Genomic DNA, 19,347 nt, shown 5'->3' with positions numbered 1-19,347 from the left:
CTACTGACATTACTGCACTGGATACTTTCTCTGTTTACACAAGTTAAAACAAAAAAGAAGGTAGTTTTATTTATTTTTTTAAAGTTGTTGTTATAGGGACTGTGGCAAAGGTCGAAGGGCTAGAACCAATCACTGGCCTCTGTAGGAGGCGTTGCTTAAGTTTTCTTTTTAATGAAAAAAGGAGCTAAAATGCTGACCTGAAATAAATGACAAAAACTCAACCTATGTTTAGAGAAGGTTTGATATTTGCACATCTTTTATTTAGCTATGACCAGTTAGAAATATATATTCTAAAACTATATTAAATCTAAAGTGTGCTTTGGAATTAGGATTAGTTACATCTGGGGTCCAATAATCCTGAGGCCTGTTGTTTTCAGACTTAGATGCTTGGTTGTAAAAATCTTTACTTAGAATTAAAACTAAACCAAAGTTTCCTATTTTCTGGAACTAATTTTCTTGTATGATTATGAGTCTAAAAGAGGGATTTAAAAAAACTGAGATTTCTTATTCAACCCTGAGAAGTCATGAGTAATATGAAAAATCCCAGTCATGTTGTATTACTCCCTGTAACTCCATTAAAGATGCAGTGCAGGTGCACCAACTTTGAATGACTCACAGAAACTCAGCCAGCTGAGGTCAAAGCAGCCAGCTGCCATGATGAAGAAAGACTGCACTTCTAAAAGCAGCCTTTTGCATTATTGATTGATTCAGATATTTTTAGTAGTGAGGGCTCTGACGTCTCTGAACCATCACTGTTATGCAAGAACGATGTAAATGATTTAATGCTAAATCAAAAGAATCTCATTTTAAATGCCACAATGGGCCTCCAGCATCGGTAGATTGGATGTGGCACAATGCATCTAGGCAGCTGCAATTAGTGCCACGATGATGTGCACTAGATGCACGCTCAGTGAGCATGTACCATCTCTGTGTTTTCCCATGTAATTTAATTATTCAACACAATGAAAACATCTTTGTAGTTGGAAGTAGCAAGGCTGGAAACAGATGGGTTTAAAATATGCTGCTAAAGAAATGTACAGAAAAGTGGACTCTGTAGGAGGCCGCTGTGAACTGCAACAGTTGTAGCTGGTAAAGCAGCTCCTGGTGGGTTTATAATTACATGACTCTGGGAGAAGGAGGCCATTTGTCTCTCTCTGTTTCCACCTCTTTCTTTCTCTGTTTGAAGGGGGTGTTTAGCAGCAGCATGAGTTCCTACTGCACGTGGCCTGAGAGCTTCCTCTCTCTGCACTTTGCCACAAGCTGCTTGCTTCCAATGTGCATTTAAGTCCCTCTTGTTTATGTCAATTACCTTATCAGTATTGCAAGCTCATTCGCAACATACAGCTGCCTGCATGGCATGCTCACGGCAGCTTTATGTTCTCACTAAAACACTTTGAACAATGTGAAACTAATTTGAATGCACAGAAGCAAATCGCACAGTTCTCCATTTCTTTTTTTAAACACTAAAAATGGAAATTATTGGTTACATTAGTGAGCTTTAACTGACTATTTCAGAGTCAAAATAAATCCTTCCCTTAAACACGTATGCCTTGTAACATATTCAAGTCAGACTTGTTTAACGTTGAACTGAGTTTTGACTATTGCTACTTCATATGGATCAAAAAAGGTCCAACAAATAGCTGTTTCAGCTTAAAAATCCACAATTGTACTTAAGAAAAAACCTATAAGTGTGTAAAAAAAATCAATCAAAATCGGCCTTTATTATAGTTTTTCAGAGAGGAGAATTTCAAAACCCACTGAGTCAAAAGGAATCTTTTCAGTCAGGCTTGCTAAAAACAGGAAGTACATCTATATGTGGATGCAATGTCATGTCAATCCCAGTTCAAGCTTAGATCATGATACTCTCCACTGTTAAAGATTGAAAAACAAGACTGTTTGATGGCCAAAACCCCGGCCGAGTGGGTCATTTGCAATATTTCAATTCATTGGTTTGAATACATTTGTTTTTTTCTTGTTTTTTAGACTTGATTCTTGTTCTGGTTATCAACTCTTCCAGTCTTACTTTCAATTTGATTTCTGGACTTTCAATTTTTCCCTCACCAAGATGGCTGCCAGGTTTCAGAGCACCTGAACAGCACTAATTGGACTGCACCCCCAGCTCTTGCTGGACAGGGGAATCTTTTAGTTTTTTTCTGTTCTTTTTGTTTAACTTATGAATGCTGTGTTTACAGTTTAATGGGTTTTCATTTCCTTCTTTGATGTAATTTAGCTTAAAAAAAACTAAACTGTATCGTATTATTTCTTGTGAGGGTTTTTATCAGTGTGTGTGTATGTGTTTATCCTTGTGTGTGTCATTTGTCTGTTTCGTCACATATGTTTCATTTGTGCAATCAGTTGATTTAGTTACATATTTTTGCTGTTAAATCCTGTTTTTTTTAACCTTTTTTTTATGAGCTCAGACTATATTTTTGTAAATTTAACTTTTTGGGTCACAGTAAAAACAGTTATTCTAATGATAGCCGCTAATGCTATACTTCTAGCTCAAATTCAAAGTCATCGTTTGTGGCGTACCGTTTCTTTGGAGGAGCTGGGTGAAAACAACACCTGGATGGACGCCACCAAAGAGTCTGCGGCTTCAAAATGGCAGGGAAGAACACAAATCGCAAGTGAATTCTGAGGTGCCAACATGCTGCCATACAGAAAAAAATAAGGAACGGTTGGGCCTGTAGTAGCAGTACCGCACGTGTGTGTGTGTGGACGCGGTTGCATGCATGTGAAGTTGTGTGCGCGGGCGCACATGCATGTAGGTGTATGTGTGTGTGCGTGCCTTCCTGTGCATGTATCTGTCTGTCTCTCTGTCATAGAAGAAAGAAGTTCTACTGATAGACTGGATATTAATCGTTTAAATGTCAACTAGATACCCGACACAGTGACACCACAGCCAGATCAGACGTTGGGGAAGGAAGGGAAGTCTGTTGCAGAGATGTTGGGAGACTCCCAAGCTGACGCCAAAGAGCAGAAAGTCCTGGAGAACTCAATGGCAAAGTAGATTGGGCCTTCTGGCCTGCCTGCAAGGACCATTGAGGATGAAGACTTTGTGGATATGATGAAACAAGCCGACAAAAGGTTCAATGCGTGCGGTGTGATATATTTTAAAAAAAAAGAGAATCAGTGTGTGGAGAAGTTCTATTCTGTACAGTAAGCTACATATGTCAAAAAGAGAAGCGGTTTTTGGAGAAGTTCTTATTTACAGTGTTGACTAAAACAACAAAAATTACAAAAATTTGACTAAGACTAAAATTGATTTTCGTATTTTAGACTAAGACTAAAAGTGGGAAGGCAATGACTAAATATGACTAAGACTAAAATAGATTTTTGTCATTAAGACTAAGACTAAATAAAAAAAAGCTGACAAAATTAACACCGGCAGGCACACTTCGACATACAGCAAGTATGTTGAGAAATTTTGAGCACGATCAGAATTTCCAGATGTACGTCAGCGAATGCCATACGTTGGCTGTAGAATACAGATAAGTGATCTGATCGTTGACATATGTTAATTATAAGTTACTCATAAGTCATGGCATCTAGCTTATCCAAAACCTCTGAGTAACGTGTATATAAGTTATGCATATCTTATCAAGAACTTATTTCCAACGCATATCAACGTATTTGACGTGTTCCAGACGACTACTGAACGTGTTTCTAACTCCGAACTACTGTATAATGGCGTACTGGCAGCGTTTTGGTATAAAGGGGGTTCTCAGGAGGGACCATGCGCCTCTAGTCGCGTCGCTGCTCCCCCCCGGACTCTGACTTGTGCATCATTTCTTGGGCATTAAGCTGCGTTATGCATAAGTTAGGCTGTCGTTGGACATAATTTCTGGACTCATTATGAATACTCTATGTATACGCCCAACATTTAAAAAATACATAAAAAGTTTAGAGCATGTCAACCTTTTAGGAGATTCTGGGACGTCAGGCATACGCTAGCTAAATCGACAAGGTGTGATAGGGACTTTATAATGATATGATGAAAATATTAAGAGATGTGTTGCTGCTAAATTTTGGCACAAAAAATAAATAAAATTTCCTTTGCAATGTTTGCTGCAAAAACCAAATAAAGTAAACAAATGCAGTTTTGATCACAAACAGCCACTGTGGTAAATTACAGACAGACAAGCCTCTCCACAGAGGGATTGGTTGGGTCTCCAAGCTGCTGGACCCTGACCTTTTTCATGACTTCTTACACTGAAAAACCTCAGTGTTAGTGGTTCTTTCTTAGGTTCCCTTGGTCACTGGTCAAATGATCTGCATTCTAAAATGCTGTTTTACATCATCTACAAATGACCAAACTTAAAAACTAACTAATAACTTGGGAAAAAAAGAGATACATTTCAAATTAAACTTAATTAAATAGCATATAGTATATATTTTATTAATAACCAGTAACACAAATCAAAGATGAAATGTTTGTTTTATCCATTTTTTCATTGTTTTAAGTTTTTGGTACCACTTTTGCACAATTTACAGGCGGTATGGTCTTGCAGGTAAAGATGTAAAGCAGGTAGGATGTGATGCAAAAAGTCTGTTGTTCCAATTGCCTTCTTTTTTTTTTGTTTTACAGGGAACTGCAATAGGATTGGTAATGTTCCTGTTGACCATTGTTGCAATGATATCCACAATGTCTTATAACATTACAGACTAGCTTACTGTGAACTTTTCTGCTGTTTTTCTATACTTTGATGCATCAGGAACATGTGGAGGAATCTCTTTGAAGCTTGATGGGAAATATAATGATTCACAGCAAATTATGTTCTCATGCATTTCCTCTAAGGAACATCTGCTGAGATATTCAGGACTGCTGAACAAGAAACAGCCGCACAACTGGACAAGATTTTCTTTTTGAGCCAATCTTGGCCACCATGCCAACAGGGATAGAAGATACAAGTTCTAAGTTATGGTGATTGCTAGGGATGTAACATCTAGAGATTCCAGATCGTGAAATCTAAGGGGCAAAATATCTCTAATAAAAGTGAAGTTTAAGAAAGGAAGCGCTGTCCAACCCGCTGTCGGTATAAAATTACTTGGTAAATTAGGACAGATCTTTTATTAAAGGTCCCAGATATAAACTCACTGCTTCTATTTCGATACACTGTTCTCTTTTTGAGACTGGTATTTGGAAGAAAGAAAGGAAGTAACTCTTGATGTTGCCTTGGGCTTGATCCAAATACCTCAAATTGTAGCTCCCGCCTCCTGTTTCTGGCTCCTACCCTTCCCCTTTCACAGGGTCAACACTAAGAACTCTATCCAGGGCAGGAGAGACACTCTGGACTACTGTTCTGAATTAGCACAGCCTTACGAACATCATTAGGTGGCAGACACACATATGAAGGACGCTTGTCAAATTGGGACTATGGCCTTCTGGAAAAAAATTCTCCACTGTGAGATCAATAAAATCTATCTTAACTTTACAAAAAAAATGAGCTACACAAATGTAGCAAAAGACTAAAAATCTCCAGCGTAGAAATAAAAAAATATGAAGGTGTACTCAATTTGCATGTGTCATGCAGGGTACACTTGAAGAAATAATTTACTTTTGTTAAACTTCATGAGGTGGGCTGTGCCTATATGGCGTCTCATGCAAAGGATTGTGGGCAACTACATAGTTCTTAGCAGCAACTAGGGAAGCCAGCTGGTCCCTATGCTAACCCAATTGATGCTAGGAAACATTTGATTCCTTTTCCTAACTCCTTCCTCACTGCCAGGACTATTCAGACAGCACTTTTTATGGCAAACATGGACGCACTTTCCACGTTAAGCATACTTATTGATCTGAGGTATTTGGATTGAGCTTAGGTATTTTGATGGCTGCGAAGAGGCAACTGACTTCCTGGTTTGGTTATGGAAGCGTAGAAGAAGTCATTATCACTTCCAGAATATTTGTGTTATGAACTGTTTGGTACTTAACAGAAAAAATAAGGTAGATGTTATGCAAGATAACCACACTATGAACATCAAGCCAAGCTAAACAGCTGGCTAACAGTGCTTAACCTACGGTGACCAGACGTCCCTGATTTCGGGGTATAGTCCCCGTTTTGGATAGCTTGTCCCAGGCCAAAGCGGACCCTGGAAAAGTCCCAGAATTTTACCAGTTTTATAAATGAGGGGGTAAATGTTGCATGTAGACTATTATTACGGTAGATAGAGCATGTGAGCATGTTCCACGCAGAAACAGCAGTTAGCTAGCTTGTTGGCAGCTGTTAGCATGTAGATGAGGAGCAGAGTGCATAACTTCTCAAAAAGACAAAGGTCGTTATCATAACCGGTCTCAGCTGCCCTGTGTTATACGGAGTGTGTTTATCATTTCATTTGATTTTAATTGGGCTGATCATTTAGCCTGGTTAACACAACTAAATGGGAGATGAAAGGTGTAATTTAGTCTGTCCCTGATGAATGAGACATCGGAAGATTGTTAATGAGAACAACCCATTATTTTTCAAACCATGTCTGTGCCTATTGGCCAATGCTCAGATAAATAAAAACTAAGAAATGCTGGAGTTCTTTTGCTGTGTTTTTGTAACTGCTTATTTTCTCTCTTTTTTTGCAATTATTTACTTCAAATTAAATCTATATAATTTTATTATGATTTATAGTTGTGTCCCTTGGTTTTCAGTAAGACTCCTTGGCTTAACCTTCTACTCCATCAGTTAAGATTGGAGTTTCCAGAAATCAAAAGTAGGCTATCCAAATTATTTTTCTATAAACTTTATATCAAGACTCAGGTTAATCTTAATATACTGTACTCTCCTGTTCTCATTTGTTTAGATAATGAAAAAACACAGTGTTAATAAATTATGTGAATGCGGTCAGTGTCTACATGCTGTGACCAAGGATATCATAAGGTTAAGTTCCCTTATTTGGTAACTCTATGCTAAAAGCTCAGGCCTGTTCTTTTATATAAAGAGTAACAGAAGTAAAGCAGTAGAGAAAGTAATTCAGGAGATGTCCTGAGATGAGCCATCAATCCCACCTACTGCAACCATACATCAGGTGGTAACCGTTGCTAGAAAATTTGTGCTTTGGGTCTTTGTAGAGTGGTAAATCTTTCTTTGGACGTTTTAAACACCATTTCTATTGATATATAGGGACTACTTTTTGGTTAAAAATACAAATTATCTGGGTATAAGTGAAGTTTATTACAGATTATAAATTTATTTGTAATGCTAGTCAATGCACATTTTATATTTCCAACAAGTTTTGGTAAAAGAACTGGGGGAAAAACAAAAACAACTTTAGTTCAAAAACTTTCTAGCTATTAAATAGAAGCACCTGACTAGTACCAATGCCTGTTTAAAAGTTGCGTAAGCAAATTAGTACATTCAGCATAAAAAAGTAATTTTAATTTTGGATTCTTACTTAAATTAAGTTGTCCTTTACTATAACAGCATAATTTCAACTAATGTGTATTTAATATCTTAAAGTTGTATAGGACAATCTTTTATTTCTGGGTGGATCATCAAAATGAGTGGTCCTCCTAATTGTAAATCATTCTGGTGATATGTTTACATAAGGCCGTCCTACATGCTCGTTACGTTAGCTATATTTTTCTGCGCATGCCACTTTCAACCGCATATCTGTGGTGAGCAACGGTTTCAGACAGTCATTTAAGCTCACTTTTCTCACCACCATCCTTTGAAAATGGCTCTTTCATCTTTTCTCTTTTTTTTCCTTTTTCTTCTTCTGTTTTTCTGCTCTATTTACATTGCAGTGTCCAAATAAACTGTAATAATTATAATAAAGCAATTTATATGCATGAAACAAGTGGAGCAATATGGCAATAGCCGTACTGCTCCACTTGTGAAAGTAAAATCTGTTGGGCTCTTTTTGGCATCAAGACAATTATTCTTATTGCCACATTGCCAGACAGGACACTGTTAAAAAAAAGAAAAAAAAGAAAAGAAAATGGCCAAGGGTCGTAAGAGAAAAGTGTCTACTTAGTGTATGAAAAGAAAAGAAAGGCCCCAGAAGATATAGCCCAGGATGCTTTGTGCAGAGAGCTCTCCTCACAAAGCACTATGGGATTTGCTGTCACGGCGGCCTGCTGTCACTACCCGACAGTGGTGACTAATAACAAAGATGGCGCAGGCACAGCGAAACGGAGGAGGAGTTACGTGACCAACGGAGCAAAAAGCAGCGATCACCTGTTTGAACTGCAAGTTAACCGAGTTCACTATAAAGTCCACGATATACGTAGTCCCCGATGTATGTGGACACAGTAAATCTGTATGAGCTATGAGAATAGCACATTTTAAATAGAGCATGCACAAGAGAAACAGACTGTGTGCACTCTTGCACATGCATTATTTTATAAATTTTTTTAAGTGGAGAGGGCAGGTCTTTTAAAAAAATCCTCCACAATACCTTTAAAGTTTGATCAAAGTGTGAAGAGACAAGTCTGTATACAGCCTCCTCTTCACCTGGCTTAAAAACGTATAAATAGATGACACAGAGTTTTCTATTCTTATCCACACTTCAAAACAGGGAAGATGGAAGAAGGTAAAGCAGATGTTTAATGATGTTAAAAGGTGACTAAAAAGTTTTGCATGCTGAGTGAAGATTAATTTATTCTATGTATTTAAGCAAATCTTTACCCAGAAACAGCAGTAAATATAGCGGCTGCTTCACTTATTGTGTGATGAAACATGAAAACACCTGAATCAACAACAGACCATCTGATCTTTTCAGTCACTTTTTGGCTGAAGTCTGGGAAACGCCGAGCTCTGCAGAGGTTCATCTGCTCACCAAGCGAGACACCTCGCCCAAATCTCCCCAGGACGAATGTGGGTGGATGGGACAGCTGCCTAGCACACTTTCTCAAACATTCTTATCCAAGTAGAAAGAAATTATTTCTGAGAAGAGACTGCAATTGTTGCCAGCTCCTTTTTTTCCTCCCCACATTTCCTTTGCATAAAAACAGGCGTGTTATGGATTCCACAGGTGGCTTCCGCTCGCTCCCACGGCCTTCGGTCAAATCAGGCCAAACTTTAGTTTCACTATAACTGGAGCCAGTTTTTTCTCTGTATGAGGACCAGTTTACATGTTAGATCCTAAGAAGCACAGCATATTTAAACTATAAAAACATATCAGGCAGATAAAACTCTATTGTTTTTTTTGATGTAGTCTCCTGAAAATCTGATTCGTGGCTCTCAGACTCTTTCCTTCCATTTGAATTTCAGTGAACACAACGACCTAACCATCCATTAACAGAAGCAGTTTCCTCTTTGCACTCTCCCTTTACATTTTCCAGGTTCTTGGTTTTTCGAGCTCCGTATTATGATGGGACAGAGAAGATGTTCTCCTCGCATGCCTCCTAAACAACTTATTGGCCTTCAGTAGCGATGCACCAATAATGCATGCGTGTATACATATTTACTCACATTTATATATGTACTCTTACACTAATGAACTAATGGTGTTTTGAATGAGTGAAGCATTAATAGTGGTGGCAGTAAGTGTCACTACCTGATCTGTCCTGGAAGCACAATCTGTCCATCCAGACATACAGTACATCTGGATCACCACTGACAGTAACCTTATAAAACAGTACTGAAAATAATGGAAGTATACTAAGCTATATTGTGGACTTTACTGACAGAATGGATGCTTATAAGTCCTTTCTGTGCCGGTGTAAATTCTCAGTCATTCACTCGGTCATGGCAACCACAAAACAGGTTTAAATTGGAAGGCAAATACAAATGCATTTCAACATGTTTCCAGGAGTCTTTTGTCCTCTCTTAAGTCATGACCACACATGCTCAGAGAGGTCCACTGTTTTTGTCCGTGTGTCTCTTACCTTGCTCTGTAGATTAAACATTATCAAATCAAGTCTGGGAATATATACCAAATAAAACAAAAACCGACTGTAGCCATATACAGTGCAGATATAAAAGCAGAAACATTGCAGCAGTATTAGCAGGCAGCAATTGCGGCGCAAGTGGGAGCTATGCTTAACAAGTGTGACTTTATGCAGCTAGACTGTTAAGAAGATACCAGAGTTATGAGGGGTACTTTCTTATGCAAGAAGGGGACAGAAGAAGAAGCCTCTAACTTGTTAACAGGGGAATCTCCTGGTTAGCTTAGCTTAGCATAGCTTAGTGTGTTAATGCGCGTTTTTTAAACATGGGTCGACATGCTAACATTTGGCTCCCTTCCCACTGGCAAATTAAAAGCTGGGTCTAACCGTTCGCTGGCAGCTGTGTGGCATTCGTCCCCCCCACTGCTGTGCATCTGCTTACACCATCATGCTGGACTACTTTTGATGGAGTCACCAGTGTGACAGAAACCAGGAAAGTAAACAATGGAGAGCAACATATAAGGAAGCCAGAGCCTAGTAAGTGTGTCTTTCGCTCATTTGTCCCTACGAATCAGTGTTGTTTGTCAACGATGACAAAATAATTTTGTTGCAGTCCTTTTTTTCATGATGATAACGAGAACTGACAAGCTAAAAATTGATCTCTGATGACGAAGATATTGGTCATGGTTGTGAGCTTTCGTTGACGGGATGAGACTAAATAAAAATGTTAGCAGGTGGTCTGTCAGACGTTTAAACCGCATCATAGTGCTGTAATCTGTCAGACAAGCTAAGCAGTATTAGCGTGCTGCTGCATCCTGTTTGGTCATGCCGCCAAACTGTCGTATAGCGGGGCACTTTCTGCATGACTACATGTACCACGGCAGCAGCGGTGGGGGATAAAAGTAATGTGAAATAGTCCGGTACTGCGTGCTTAACTCTGACGAATTCTGCTCTTCCGGCAGTGTTTATTGAATGTAAGCAGTATTGTTTTTGACTTGTTAGATCAGACAGGCTGGCGCGATGTGTTGACATCCGTATGCAGAACTCAACGGTGTCACGTAATTTAGCGGGTAAAACATGCCAATCAGAGCCGAGGCGGGTTGCGTCAGTGAGCCACTTTCTGCTGCCTATGAAAGCCGATTCTGGGTTCAGACGGGTTTTCAGCCAGTGGGAAAGTCTGCTTAGCAAATCTGGGGAGGTTTTTATGTAGTATTTTAACCAGAACTTAACAACAACTACCAGGATGTTATCACTTGTACTGATAATTGGGTTAGAAAAATCTGGCATCAATGTTATCCCAGCTTTTAGCTTACATCTGACGGTTGCCATGGAGACTGGGTCCAAGCCCACCAATCCCTGCTGCCATTCTACAAAGTGACTCTTTAAGCACCCTCAGACTGAGCTTGTTGATGAGATGAATAGGGCTCCTCATAACCTCCAGCTTAATTAGGCTTCCATGTCATATCTAATATTTACCCCCGGGAAACAGAAGGTTCTGTTCTACCGATCAGAGGTTCACAGAAACTCTGATCCCATAACTAGTGATATATAAACTGGCCTTGAGACAACCTTTATCAGAGTGGTAATTCTCCCACAAGGTTAGATTTCTGATCACATCGTCTGAGCCTCTGCTACTCGCTGTGCTTTGGAAAATGTGCATTTGTGTGTGACTGAAGGAGACGGAGACAAAAAGACTGAACAAGAATCTGGTTTCTGGCTTCTGTTCTGTATATTCCAGTGGAGGTTGCACATTCCTAAGAAAAGAGCACATGACTGGAGTGAGTGTGTGTGGTGGTGGTGATAGGGAAAACTATTGTTGAGCTAACTGGGACAGCTAACAGGCAATCTACATGCAATGTTTCCTTCCTCAGACTAAAGACCCGCAGCCACAAACAGAATGAGTTCTTTGACTAAATCCTTCTTAAACGCTTTAGGAACAGCAGGATATACAGTGAGGGCTGAACGTTACTGCTCAGATTCGCTGCAATACACTTCATCAGTACCTATCTAGGTCAACTGAGGCGCCCAGGAGGTATAATAATCCACAGACTGTAGGTCTACAGGGCTGCTGTTAGGGAACACTGCTACCGCTTTACTCTGGAGGAAACAGGAAGCTGCAGAGGAAGAGACCCCCCATCAAAGAGACTGAGGAGAGGTGGGGGCTTAGGGGAATGCCACGACAATCTCCTCAGATAGGCAACAAGGATTTCTCAAACTTAAACTGAACCTCCCTTCAAATCACTCAGGAATAAATGTTTCAATTCAAAAGGAGTCCTTAAAGGAATAAAATACACCCAAAACATGATTAGCTTTCATTTTCTACTCACCCCCATGCTGAACAACACTCTGGAGTACTTTTTTGATATCTCAAATGCATCTGGAGATCTGGGAAGCTTCTTGCTGTCTGCTGACATTCAAATAATGGAGGTCTATGGTGCCCGAGGCAGAAAGGTCCATAAAAGTCCACAAAAAACGTGTCAATATTCCTCCATACTGCTCGTCCAATGTATTCCAAGTGTCCTGAGTGGGTAGCGTCCATATTTTACTCGAAACAAAGTCATTTAAAATGTTTTTAGAGCATAAACAGTAGTGTATAGGATTTCCTAAAAGGGCGTTCACGAGTCTACGGAAACCGCGGCAGACCAAACCAGACAAAAATACGCATTCAGCTCGGCAAAGAACTCATGCTCTTCCTCAACACTGAAGTCCTCAGACATTTTTCTTTCGTTGTTTCTTTCTTTGCACAGGTAAACAGCACATTTCTTCTTCTACGCTTGCATTATCGGCAGACTAGACGCTGAATGCGCACTTTCTTCTGGTTTGGTCTGCCGCGGTTTCCGTAGACTCGTGAACGCGCTTTTAGGAAATCCTATACACTACTGTTTATGCTCTAAAAACATTTTAAATGACTTCGTTTCGAGTAAATTATGGACGCTACCCACTCAGGACACTTGGAATACATTGGACGAGCAGTATGGAGGAATATTGACACGTTTTTTGTGGACTTTTATGACCTTTCTGCCTCGGGCGCCATAGACCTCCATTATTTGAATGTCAGCAGACAGCAAGAAGCCTCCCAGATCTCCAGATGCATTTGAGATATCAAAAAAGTACTCCAGAGTGTTGTTCAGCATGGGGGTGAGTAGAAAATGAAGGCTAATCATGTTTTGAGTGTACTATTCCTTTAAACCTCTGAAGGCCAAATGTACCATCAGACAAAGAAAGGCCCTCTCTACTGTTAGGTAAGCTGAAAAAATACAGGAATGGTTGGTGATGAAACTTAGGGTGAGATATGTTGTGATGGTGCATTCAATGAAGAGTCACCTCTGCTAGTTTGTAAGGAACGATGAGCCTCTCCCCAACCGTCACAGTCTTCCTGGTTGTCAAGGCTTCAAGTAGCATTTCCTCTTTTACCTGGAAGAGAGATGACAATAGATTTTATTTGGGTTTTAGGAGCATAAAATGCTAATCAACTTTAATTACAGCTATAATTCTTTTTGTAAATCTTTCCTCCAGGTTTGCACCAGTGTTAATTTCATCAAACAGGACGATGAGGAAAATATTTTGTCAACGCCCCTTTTTCCCGTGAAACAAAGTTGTTTCCAGGAAAAAAAATATGACGAAAATAAAAAATGATTTTCGTTAACAAGATTAAGACCTGACTAAATTTACAAGTCATCGACGAACAGTGTGCACAGTGTTATATAAATGAAATAGAGAAAAAGTGAATCAGTGTGTGAAGAAGTTCTATTATTTACAGTGTTCACTAAAATGACAAAAATGACTAAAATTTGACTAAGACTAAAATTGATTTTCATCATTTAGACTGAGACTAAATTGAACAAAGCTGACGAAATTAACACTGGTTTGCACATTTAGAGGCAGGCACTGATTCCCTGTCTTCATTGCAAAATCTCTCTAGCATCTCTTAACGTTGCTGTTCCCATCATGTAATGGATCATAAATTTATTAAAGCGTAGGCTTTGACTGGGTCATTCTGACTGATGCACATGCTTTGCGTGATTTATTTGTATGTATTTTCCAAAAAAGTTTCATAGTTTAGGAGAGTTACACAATTATGAATGTGTTGTTTATTTTAGTGGACCGTATCCAAAAACATTATATATAATATCAGCCTATAAATTTGTTGCACCCCTCCATTTGAAGTGTGCTCCTTCTTCCCCATACCTAGGTATTAGGATACCCCTATCCCTACACATGAACACGTAAAAGGGGTAAGGCCAGGGGTAAGGTTAATGGGTGAAAGGAAATTCACCCTTATGGATATCTTTTAACCATGCCTTCCTAATACTCTTCCATAAAGGCTCAGTTTTTGTTGTGCTTAACTTATAAATATTAACCCATCTGAACAGAGCATCTCTGCAGCTCCCCAGAATCACCTTGAGCCCATTGGATGCTAATTCTGATAAATATTCTATTCTGCCCGGCTTGTACACAGGGGTGGATTTAGGAAATTTGGGGCCCTAGCCAAAGACAGGCTCTGAATTGAGAAGACGACACATAAAACAGACCCAAAAAGGCGACGGCCAAAGTAAATAACCCAGTCCTTCCTTTCACTGTAGACAAGCCATGATCTGCTTATCTGTTCTCCATTTTTCATTTGGATGAAATAATAGCTGCATGAATCATGACAGCAGACAAGATAGAGGAGAGCAGGAGGCGGGGTTACCAATCTACTTGTTCTGGAGAGCAGAGTTCGCTGCTTTTAGATGTTGTCTCCAAAGTCTCCAGTAGCAGAAAAAAGTCGCTAGATTTGGCGCTAGGCTCTTATATATTGAAAGTACCAGAGGGGTTAGAAAATTTGCTAAATTTTGCAACAAAAGCGCTCTGATGGCATTTTAGCCAAAGGATTTTTATCTGAAACATAATTAATGTGAACAAATAAGGAATAGTTGGATTAACCTACATGTAATCAGAGTTTTATGGGGTCCCCAGCAACTACAGTAGGGGCCCTAGGCAACTGCCTTATGGTCAACCCCCCCTGCTTGTACACTTATATTTCCAAATAATGCATTGAATATAACCTAACCCTGCTGCATAGTATTTTTTTTTCTAATCAAGAATTACCTTCCTCCCACTTTACAATTAACGGTCTAACAACCAACATACAGGACATCTTGTAATCCATTTTTTCGATGAGGCTTTTTTACCCCTTACATTTTGACAATGCTGTGAGAAAATAGGATGAGATATTTCTCTTCACTTTGATATAAAATGCGCGTGGCACCACTAAAGACGAGTCTTTCCCCATCAGTCAACAACTTGACCTTCACCTCTTTAACGCAGCTGACCGAGGTTAGCCTGTGAGCGCTGGTCTGTGCTCACAGGACAATTGAATGTGGCCTGTGGCAAACTTGGCCCCAGTTGAACCGCCGATGACGGGGGCAGCAGATGTCAGCACACATATCGCCTCTATCTGGAGGGATTATGGGAGCGAGCCAAACAGCAGCTGCTGCTGCTGCTGAGCCTCCACATGTTTGTGCGGACACATCTCAGAGGGAGCAACAACGTGACGTCTTCATAAAGAAAACGGGGCGTGTTTTTATTAGTTAACACACCAAGATGAGTGCATTGGTGAAAAGCTTTGAAATGAACAGAGGTGGATTGAGGACAGCTGGAGGAGTGTGTGTGCTGGGGGGGGGATCATTGGGGGTGGTATAATCAGACTTCATTTCACACTGCCTGATAATCCCTCTACGAGGAGCAAAGCCTATTCTGCCGCTCGCTGATTGGTCTTTACGTTTCCGTTTTATTTGTTGCTTGGTAACAGGCTAACCGCTCTGCCATCATCCCTGCTCTATTAGCTTAAACCTCAGGAGTTTTACCAGCGTTGGTTTGGAGAAGGGGGGTCAGTGGTTCTGCTCCAAGCGAATCCAAATTAGTTTGATGCCTTTGAATCAGATTTGATTGATTCATAGATGCTACATTCCACTGGTCTGGTTTTAGGTCTGCACTGAGAAACCTTTCGACCACCAGTCGACTTTAAACCTCAGATTTAATCTAACAGTCATCCATCAGCCCACAGGAGCCGATTTTCCTATATAGGAAACAGGAAATCCCAGTTGTTTGATTTACATCAATCCCTACCCTCTTAAAACGGCGTCTCCCATTATCTTTGCCCAGTAACACAAAGCTCCCTAATTCTCTTGAAACATTGAATAAGTTTTAAGTCTAAATTGCACCATCTCAGCACCCACAGAAAAGGGCATTTAGCAAAGTTCAGCCACTTGTGTCGCCCTTTAAAAGGCCCTCTTACGCAAAAAGCCCTAAAATAAACTCTTAATCCATCAATAAAACATTCTGGCTGCACTAAAAACCTCTATGTGCTTATCCAGAGTAAGGGTTGGGATGCACAATAAAAAACTCAATGCATTTTCGTTGTATTTTTTTTATCAGCATATGTCATTTAGTGATTTTATCAACTTAGCTGCCTATAATAAGTGTCTAATTAAATAAGTGGGAAAACAGAGAATCTAGGCACGGCCCTGTCATTCTTTTGATGAATTATTTTATTTAAAGAAAAAAAAAATCAGATGGGCATAATTTTCATTTCCTGATCCATTAACACAGAACTAAGCAGTATATGTTTTAAAATCATTTAAAATTTTCTTTACTGAACAATGAACAGGTTTTTTAACCATAAACATACCAAATGTACATTCTTACAATTTCTTTTAGAGTGAGACATCCATGTAATCTTGTGCAACAGAATTGATAAAACTACATTTTGCTTTGCCTTTTGAATCAGACATTAAAGCATTAAACATCCCTCTTAGTCACATGCAGTAAACGGCTCGATTACTGCGAGTCCATTCATGGTGTTTTTAGGTGTGTGTGTGTGTGTGTGTGTGTGAGTGTGTGGGGGGAAGGGGGGGGGGGTCTCCTGGCATGCTTTCCGCAGTCATAACATCCCTGCGGTGATGTTGATGGAAGTCTCCGGCACACTTGGGACGTTGTTTTGTTTATGACTAAACAAGCTCGTCCTGCAGTTCTCTGCCGTTTGTGGATGGTTCTGGGAGGCGGGTCTCCTGGTCCTAAGGTAAATGGGACTAGTGTGGGCTTCCCTCACATGCACGCTGGGGAGCCCCTGCATGTGTGCGTGCAGTCTGCCGCCACATGGACTCGTAAACAAAGCTCCGGCCAGGGCAGGAGCTGTTTTTTCCTTCCTGTGGACAGATAACGGGTCTGCAGCAGACTAAACCTACACAGCAGACTGATTAGCTCATGAAAAGCAGCTCCAAATGGCTCAGAAACCGAAAGCCACCCCTGCATGTTTGTGGTTCATGTTGCGAATATTAAAATAAAGAAAATAGACAAAGAGACATTATAATATGCAAGGAAGTGGATAAATAAGGAACAGAAAAAAGGGGCAGACCTCAGACTTCTTCTTAGAACCAGCAGAAGAATTTCAGCCTTTTAATAGCTGAAACAGTTTTTCATTTTTATATTTTCTAATCATAATTTTTTTTACTTTAGTCAAGAGCCAAAAGTCTCCAGTAACAGAAAAAAAGCTGCTAGATTTTGCACCAGACGCCTTTTATGAAATAAAAGTGTAAGTTGGTAACACTGCTCTTTGATTTTGATTTTGCACCACATTGTATTGGTTCATCTCGTTAAATAAAAATAAGAAATATCAGCTGTGCTGCTGCCATCAACACCTTGTTTCTAGATGTTGGAGCTTGGCCTGTTTTTCAGTGTAGTCCTGTTTCTCTGACTGTGACTAACTGGATGTGCTCTCTTCATCCTCTGACATGGGAGCTGGCTCGGAGCTTGTCTGCCTGGCTGCGTGTTTCCTGGATGGGGCCGCCTGTGGAGCTGGTTGACAGTCGCCTTTTGCTTCTTTTTCTATGTCTGCTTCTCTCTCCTTGAACCATAGTCGGCCTCAGCAGATGGCCGCTCACACTGAGTCTGGTTCTGATGGAGGTTTCTTTCTGTTAATTGGAAGTTTTCCCTCTCCACTGTCGCTACAAGCATGCTTGGTGTGAGGGATTGCTGTAGAGTCAACGACAAAATCTACTGTTGACAGATGCTCACCTGAGGGGAGTAGATGCTACAAAGCCAATGACTGGATGTAATCATCTGCTTCAGTTTATTGAACCATTAATCTGATCGTATGGTCAGACTGAATTGTTACTGTACCTGCCTTGAGACGACATGTTGTGAATTGGTGTCATATAGATAAACTAATTTAATTGCAGCTGAAGCATCTCCTAATCTCTGCCCTCAACAGAAACTCTGAACATCCTTTCTTGATCCAATACAGAATATAAAAGCACTTTGGAGCAGCGTTCAAAGTAGTCCAGCAGGGCAGAGGTTAAACCCCAATGGTGTAGAGTTTCTGAAACAGCCTTTTCTAGAGAACATGAAGTTTTCGCTGATCCGTCTGGATTCTGGGCTTACCTCCAACAGCTCTGAGACGATGGGCAGCCCCTCTGGGTTACAGATGTCGATGGAGTCATCCCTGTAGGTTTTCTTCTTGTAGCGGATGTTCCCCAGGTGCAGGATGGCAGACAGCAGGGAGAAAATCCTGGAGAAAAAAAAAGGTTTGGTTATCGCTTTCACATGCAGATCCTTCCCAGCAACCCATCTGCTGAGTGAACAGTTTGAGTCAGGGGAAGGCCATAAATAAAAAGAAACGGAGCTGATAAAGCTCAGAGGAGGTTCACAGGTTGATTTAATTTTCCAACAGGCTGCGGGGTTACGGTTATGCTTCATCTCTGTCTGGGCTGTCTTACTGTTTGCGTGTGGCGGGTAGGAATCCCACCATCTCCATGGCCAGCTGTAGACGCTCGAAGTCATGCTTCAGGTCCTCCCCCTCCACAGTAAAACAGTCGTGCTGGTGTCAGAAGCAAACATGCAGAGACAGAAGAGCAGAGACCAAAAAAAAAAAATCAGCGCAGGTAGTATCAGAAAAATCAACCTGATTTCACATTTATGGCACATCAGCAATGAATGGATCAAAGCGCGTTAGACTGACAGCATGCGGCTCAACCAGCATGTCACAATGTCAAGCAAAACATATTTCCATGGTTTATTTCTGCAGAGGAGCAGCAGGCCACAGCAGCACTAAGGGGGAAACCTGGATGCCGAACATGAGTACATTCCTGGGCAATCATGAGACTCTGATATCAGGCAGTCTTTGTTTCCAAGGTTGAGATGGAGGATCTCTGCAATCACTCAGACCCTAACTAATGATGTCTGAGGAGTCCAGCGATCCAGGAAGTGCCTCCTCGGAAGCTGCTCGGTCAGCCTTCTCTCTGCTCCCAACAGCCAGCTGTAATTAGCACATACCACAGCGAGCGGCCTGCGAAGGAAGACAGAGGAACCTATAATCCACAAGTTTCTACACTCCTCTCCATTGTTTCCTCTGGCCAGTAACGACTCAGGGAACTTCGCTGCTTAGCTTCTCCGATTGCAGCAAAGCGCCACAGAGGTTTCTGGTGGAACGGCAAGACCCGCGAAAGACGAGTTTTATGGCCGCCGGTTATTTTCGACCTCAAGCCCCCCCA

At 40.6% G+C, this 19,347-nt stretch overlaps 1 protein-coding gene across 2 annotated transcripts in view; it reads right to left on the bottom strand.

The window, feature by feature from the left end:
- LOC119793969 (unconventional myosin-IXAa-like) overlaps window positions 1-19,347 on the bottom strand; it is a 187,950-nt gene that overhangs the window by 60,029 nt on the left and 108,574 nt on the right. For both annotated transcript variants that reach the window (XM_038301304.1, XM_038301303.1), the window contains exons 7-9: window positions 18,574-18,674; window positions 18,239-18,365; window positions 13,142-13,231 (exon numbers count right to left, since the gene is read on the bottom strand). In XM_038301304.1, coding sequence (XP_038157232.1) covers window positions 13,142-13,231; window positions 18,239-18,365; window positions 18,574-18,674 — 318 coding nt within the window. The remainder of the gene's footprint in view (window positions 1-13,141; window positions 13,232-18,238; window positions 18,366-18,573; window positions 18,675-19,347) is intronic.

The sequence above is a fragment of the Cyprinodon tularosa genome, unplaced genomic scaffold (assembly GCF_016077235.1).
Source record: "Cyprinodon tularosa strain WSP-4 unplaced genomic scaffold, ASM1607723v1 ctg465, whole genome shotgun sequence".
Classification (NCBI taxonomy): Eukaryota; Metazoa; Chordata; class Actinopteri; order Cyprinodontiformes; family Cyprinodontidae; genus Cyprinodon; species Cyprinodon tularosa.
Note: the sequence above shows the minus strand (reverse complement) of the source record. Positions and strands in the feature narration are given on the sequence as shown.